The sequence below is a fragment of the Lissotriton vulgaris genome, chromosome 11 (genome assembly GCF_964263255.1).
Source record: "Lissotriton vulgaris chromosome 11, aLisVul1.2, whole genome shotgun sequence".
Classification (NCBI taxonomy): domain Eukaryota; kingdom Metazoa; phylum Chordata; class Amphibia; order Caudata; family Salamandridae; genus Lissotriton; species Lissotriton vulgaris.
Window position 1 is genome coordinate 693,085,453 of NC_141699.1, and position 6,659 is coordinate 693,092,111.

At 42.2% G+C, this 6,659-nt stretch overlaps 1 protein-coding gene across 1 annotated transcript; it reads right to left on the bottom strand.

The window, feature by feature from the left end:
• Positions 1-1,038: 1,038 nt before the first annotated feature.
• LOC147683338 (uncharacterized) lies at positions 1,039-6,121 on the bottom strand. Its single transcript, XM_086944822.1, has 3 exons — positions 5,684-6,121; positions 1,812-2,027; positions 1,039-1,334 (listed from the first exon to the last, which is right to left on the bottom strand). Exons 1-3 carry the CDS (start codon positions 6,119-6,121, stop codon positions 1,050-1,052), a joined length of 939 nt encoding a protein of 312 aa, XP_086800948.1. The 3' UTR covers positions 1,039-1,049.
• Between the last annotated feature and the right edge of the window lie 538 nt (positions 6,122-6,659).

A 6,659-nucleotide genomic window follows, 5' to 3' on the forward strand; every position in this document is an offset into this window, starting at 1 on the left:
TAAGGATGAGTAAGAGTGAGGGTGAGTGAGGTGTTAAGGGTGAGGTGTTGAGGGTGAGTGAAGTGTTGCTGTGGTTGTAAGTGTTTGTGTGTGGTTTTAGTGTGATAGTATGTTGAGGATGAGTGAGGGTGAGTGAGGATGAGTGAGGGTGAGTGAGGGTGAGGTGTTGAGTGTGATTGAGGGTGAGGTGTTGAGGGTGAGTGAGGGTGAGGTGTTGATGGTGAGTGAAGGTGGGTGAGCGTGAGGGTGATGGTGATGTGTTGAGGGTGAGTGAGGGTGAGGTGTTGAGGGAGAGTGAGGGTGAGGTGTTGAGGGTGAGTGAGTGTAATTGAGGGTGGGTGAGGAGTTGAGGGTGAGTGAGTGTGAGTGAGGGTGTGATTGGCATATGTGAGTGTTTTGCATGTGTGAATTGTTATTGTAATGTAATGTGTGTTTGTGTTTTTGTATGTTGTTGTTGTTGAATGATGCTGTTGTGGTGGTGTAGAGTGATGTTGGTGTGTTGCTGAGTGATGTTGGTGTGGTGCTTACTAATGCTGTTGTTGTGATGTGTTGTTCTGTGTTGATGATGAGTGGTGCTGTGTTAGTGTTCAACTATTACCACCACAGCATAACTCATCCCAACAACAGTTGCACTTCTCCCAACAACCTAATTTGTGATGTCCACCAATGCAACACGCAACAATACCACCTTATCATTCAGCCCCCCCACAGTAACATTGAGCAACAACACAGCATAACTCTGCACCAGCACAGGCGTATTTAGCACACCAACAGTCTCATTCATACATACTACTGTAGTGCGTGCAAGCTACAAAGTATGTGTATTTTGTATATGTTTTTGTAATGTGAAATGGATTGGCTGAATGTTGTATGTGGGTGTGACTATGTTGTATAAATTGAGTGTATTAGGTATAATTTCCCTTCTGTAGTGAAAAAATTACCATAGAAGTTTAAAATTTGTATTCCACACCTTTTTATTTTTGAAAAAAACACAAATATTTATTGTTTAACTTTGTACAAAAATAAGATATCCTGGCAACATGCAAATTTTAGTCAGAACATATTTCATCGTCTTTTTCTTTAAGAATCTTTATGATTTTGCCATTACAAAAGACCACTTCAAAAGTTTGTGGCAAAAAATGGACAAGGGCATCCCCGATGTTGTCAACTTCCTCATCTAACATAAACCATTTAATTAAGATCTCGTTTTCGATGGGCATAGATTGATATTCGTCTGTGTTTGTCACTTTTATTGTGATAATACTAGTTTCCTCTGTGGTGCTTTCGACGCCATAAATTTGAATGTCCATCTTTTCCTCTGGTGGGGCTGTTACCTGTTGAGAGAAAACAAAAGCAACAATTAGTTTGTACATTTGTATACTTTATGTTTTGTGTAAGGCCTATAGTGGGTGAAAGGGACAGAGTGGTTGAAAGGGACACATTGGGTGAAATGGACTGAGTAGGTGAAAGGGTCCCAGTTGTTGATAGGGCTTGAGTGGGTGATAGGTCCATAGTGGGTGATAGGTCTAGAGTGGGTGATAAGTCTAGAGTGGGTGATAAGTCTAGAGTGGGTGATAGGCCTAGAGTGGGTGAAAGGGCCAGAGTTGTTGAAAGGCACAGAGTGGGTGAAAGGTCCCGAGTGGGTGAAAGGTCCCGAGTGGGTGAAAGGTCCCGAGTGGGTGAAAGGTCCCGAGTGGGTAAAAGGGCCAGAGTGGGTGCAAGGGCCAGAGTGGGTGAAAGGGCAAGACTGGGTGAAAGTCCAAGAGTGGCTGAAAGAGATAATTCCAAAATGTTTTGTTTGTTGTGCTTACCTCCATTTTGCTATGGCGCGTTGTATTCAATATTTTTTGGCAATTGAATTCATGTACAGTGACGTGAGTCAGGGTGACATATTTTCCAAGATGTATTTTAAATAGTGATGCTTCTCTCCACAGTGTCACTTTTATATCATCTGTTGCATCTTTTATTGTAATCGATTTGAGTGGGGTATCTTGCCCATTGATAAACACAGTCTTTGCGTCCTCTTCCTACACAAAAAAGTAAGCATTCTATTAAATAGTGACTGTAAAAACACATATTACTAGTGCGTTGTATGAATGGCAATATAATGTATCATATTTAACGACCCAAATGAACATCCTTTCTAAAAGATTGAATTGTTTATTGCAAAAAATGGCTTTGTAGAGAGTACTTGTGTTTGTAGTATACACCAAAGCACTGGCATCTTATAGTTTTCAAAAATCGTACTTCCTACATAGTGTGAAAGAGTGTATAATTCTATGTTTTTTGAGTTTGTTAGTGAAGTTACTAAAGGTGTAATGTGTGTGTAAGCCAACTATGCATTTTTGTAGTAGACATGATGACATGAGTGAGGGTGAGGGTGAGGGTGAGTTGTTGAGGGTGAGGTGTTGAGGGTGAGTGAGTGTGAGTGAGGGTGAGGAGTTGATGGGGAGTGAGGGTGAGTGAGGATGAGGTGTTACGTGAGGGTGAGGGTGACTGTAAGTGAGGGTGAGTGAGGGTGAGGGTGAGTGAGGGTGAGTGAGGGTGAGGGTGAGAGATTGAAGGTGAGTGAGGGTGAGAAGTTGAGGGTGAGTAAGGATGAGGGTGAGGGAGAGTGTGGGTGAGTGAGGGTGAAGGATTGAGGGTGAGTGAGGGTAAGGAGTTGAGGGTGAGGGTGAGCATGAGGTGTTGAGGTGTTGATTGAGGAGTTGAGGGAGAAAGGTTGAGTTTTTGAGGGTGAGGTGTTGAGGGCTAGTGAGGGTGAGTGAGGGTGAGTGAGGGTGAGTGAGGGGGAGGTGTTGAGGGTGATTGAGGGTGAGTGAGATTGAGAGTGAGTGAGGCGTTGAGGGTGAAGTGTTGAGGGTGAGGTGTTGAGGGTGAGTGAGGGTGAGGGGTTGAGGGTGAGTGAGGGTGATTGAGGGTGAGGCATTGAGGTAAACACATTTTTGTTTGCGTCCTCTTCCTAGCCAAAAAGTAAGCATTGTATAAAATAGTGACTGTAAAAACACATAGTAGTAGTGCGTTGTATGAATGGCAATATAATGTATTATATTTAACGACCCAAATGAAAATCCTTTCTAAAAGATTGCATTATTTATTGCTAAAAATGGCTTTGTAGAGAGTGCTTGTATTTGTAGTATACACCAAAGCACTGGCATATTATAGTTTTCAAAACTCGTACTTTCTACATAGTGTGAAAGAGTGTATAATGCTATGTTTTTTGAGCTTGTTAGTGAAGTTACTAAAGGTGTAATGTGTGTGTAAGGCAACTATGCATTTTTTTTGTAGACATGATGACATGAGTGAGGGTGAGGGTGAGTGATTGAGGGTGAGGGGTTGAGGGTGAGTGAGGGTGAGAGTGAGTGAGGGTGATGTGTTGAGGGTGAGTGAGGGTGAGTGAGGATGATGTGTTACGTGAGGGTGAGTGTGAGTGAGGGTGAGTGAGGGTGAGGGGTTGAGGGTGAGTGAGGGTGAGTGAGGGTGAGGGTGAGAGATTGAGAGTGAGTGAGGGTGAGAAGTTGAGGATGAGGGTGAGTGTGGGTGAGTGAGGGTGAGGGATTGAGGGTGAGTGAGGGTGAGGGGTTGAGGGTGAGTGAGGGTGAGGGTGAGGCTGAGGTGTTGAGGTGTTGAATGAGAGTGAGGGTGAGTGAGGAGTTGAGGGAGAAGGGTTGCGTTTTTGAGGGTGAGGTGTTGATGGCTAGTGAGGGTGAGTGAGGGTGAGTGAGGGTGAGGGGTTGAGTGTGATTGAGGGTGAGTGAGATTGAGGGTGAGTGAGGCGTTGAGGGTGAAGTGTTGAGGGTGAGGTGTTGAGGGTGAGTGAGGGTGAGGTGTTGAGGGTGAGTGAGGGTGACTGAGGGTGAGGCATTGAGGTAAACACAGTGTTTGCGTCCTCTTCCTAAACAAAAAGTAAGCATTGTATAAAATAGTGACTGTAAAAACACATATTACTAGTGCGTTGTATGAATGGCCATATAATGTATTATATTTAACGACCCAAATGAACATCCTTTCTAAAAGATAGCAATATTTATTGCTAAAAATGGCTTTGTAGAGAGTACTTGTATTTGTAGTATACAGCAAAGCGCTGGCATATTATAGTTTTCAAAACTCGTACTTTCTACATAGTGTGAAAGAGTGTATAATGCTATGTTTTTTGAGCTTGTTAGTGAAGTTACTAAAGGTGTAATGTGTGTGTAAGCCAACTATGCATTTTTTTAGTAGACATGATGACATGAGTGAGGGTGAGGGTGAGTGATTGAGGGTGAGGGGTTGAGGGTGAGTGAGGGTGAGGGTGAGTGAGGGTGGGGTTGAGGGTGAGTGAGGGTGAGTGAGGATGAGGTGTTACGTGAGGGTGAGTGTGAGTGAGGCTGAGTGAGGGTGAGTAAGGGTGAGGGGTTGAGGGTGAGTGAGAGTGAGTGAGGGTGAGGGTGAGAGATTGAGGGTGAGTGAGGGTGAGAAGTTGAGGGTGAGTAAGGATGAGGGTGAGTGTGGGTGAGTGAGGGTGAGTGATTGAGTGAGGGTGAGGTGTTGAGGGTGAGTGAGGGTGAGGGTGAGGGTGAGGCTGAGGTGTTGAGGTGTTGAGTGAGAGTGAGGGTGACTGAGGAGTTGAGGGAGAAGGGTTGAGTTTTTGAGGGGGAGGTGTTGAGGGCTAGTGAGGGTGAGTGAGGGTGAGTGAGTGGGAGGTGTTGAGGGTGATTGAGGGTGAGTGAGATTGAGGGTGAGTGAGGCATTAAGGGTGAATTGTTGAGGGTGAGGTGTTGAGGGTGAGTGAGGGTGAGGTGTTGAGGGTGAGTGAGGGTGAGAAGTTGAGGGTGAGTAAGGATGAGGGTGAGTGAGGGTGAGTGATTGAGGGTGAGGGGTTGAGGGTGAGTGAGGGTGAGGGTGAGGCTGAGGTGTTGAGGTGTTGAGTGAGAGTGAGGGTGAGTGAGGAGTTGAGGGAGAAGGGTAGAGTTTTTGAGGGGGAGGTGTTGAGGGCTAGTGAGGGTGAGTGAGGGTGAGTGAGGGGGAGGTGTTGAGGGTGATTGAGGGTGAGTGAGATTGAGGGTGAGTGAGGCATTAAGGGTGAATTGTTGAGGGAGAGTGAGGGTGAGGTGTTGAGGGTGAGTGAGGGTGACTGAGGGTAAGGCATTGATGTAAAGACAGTCTTTGCGTCCTTTTCGTAAACAAAAAAATAAGCATTGTATAAAATAGTGACAGTAAAAACACATAGTACTAGTGCGTTGTATGAATGGCAATATAATGTATTATATTTCACGACCCAAATGAACATCCTTTCTAACAGATTGCATTATTTATTGAAAAAAATGGCTTTGTAGAGAGTACTTGTATTTGTAGTATACCCCAAAGCACTGGCCTATTATATTTTCCAAAACTCGTACTTTCTACATAGTGTGAAAGAGTGTATAATGCAACCTTTTTTGAGCTTGTTAGTGAAGTTACTAAATGTGTAATTTGTGTGTAAGCCAACTATGCATTTTTTTAGTAGACATGATGACATGTTTGCGTTCATACTTCCGGCACATATTGTCCCTGAAACAGTCATAAGACTATTTAGACTTGCAATTTTAAAAAATAAAAAATAAATAAGATATGTCATTTACAATACTAATAAGTCCAACTTTTCAAATGCGAGACAATGGTTTTTTTTTAGTTGACATGATGACATGTTTGCGTTCATACTTACGGCAATTATTGTCCCTGAAACGGTCATCAGACTTTTTAGACTTGCCCGTTTTATTTCCTTGATGGGAGAAGCCGATGGTGCAGGCGGATGCAAAATGTTGTTTGCTTGTTGGATCAGGCCCTCCTCAATTGTCATAGCGGGAAATTTGGTTACTTTAGTTTGCTTTGTAATTAAAATTGTTTTGTTTTTGACAATAAAGTTTCGTATCAGTAGTCCACAGTTAGTTTTAGTTTGCTCATATAAATTTTCTTGATAACAAGTACATTTTATGGTTCCAGTTTTATCTGCTAGAGCCAAATGGAATAGAATTTTCTGCTCTTGTTTAGCATTTTTGTAAGTAGTTTTCCCTGAGCAGTTGATGACATTAACTCTTATGGGTTTCTGATATGGTTTGTTGTCATCGGTATTAATGTTCATGATTTCTTCAATAGACATCATCTGAAATAGAAAATGTGATATAACATGTTAAATACAAACCCATATTGCTTTATGATCACTGTAATAGCATTCTAAAGTACCATAGTTGTGTAGTTGGTCATTTGTATATATATGATCTAAAATGGATTGGTAGTTAGTTGTGTAACTGTTAATGAGTTGTTGACATTGTAATTTTGTTTCAAAGAATCCAAGTAATTGCTTAGTGTTTGCATTTTGTTGAGATACATCCACATTGAAATCCCCTATAATAATCAATTTGTGTGTGGGGTAAAAATCCGTAATATTTGTGATGAAATCAAAAAGAGAAGTTATACTTTTTTGGGGTGGTTTGTATAAAATAATAATAAGGTAATCCGTGTTATAAATCTGTAGAGTAAAATGTAAAATGTCTATCCCTTCACGTGTCTCATAAATAGGCAATATAAATAAATCTTTTTTGTAGTACATAATCATTCCATGGTTTGTGTTGTATGTATGAAATTTATCAAATATAATGTGGTGGTATTGTTCTATCGTGAAATCATTAGCTGTAGCATTT

What these genes read in the sequence shown, in the direction of transcription:
- LOC147683338 (XM_086944822.1), bottom strand. Translation starts at nt 6,121, where the DNA reads ATGATGTCTATTGAAGAAATCATGAACATTAATACCGATGACAACAAA. An exon ending in TTTCAGGGACAATAATTGCC is followed by an intron (nt 2,028 to 5,683) that starts GTAAGTATGAAC and finishes TTTTTTGTGTAG; the next exon opens with GAAGAGGACGCAAAGACTGT. An exon ending in CGCGCCATAGCAAAATGGAG is followed by an intron (nt 1,335 to 1,811) that starts GTAAGCACAACA and finishes TTCTCTCAACAG; the next exon opens with GTAACAGCCCCACCAGAGGA.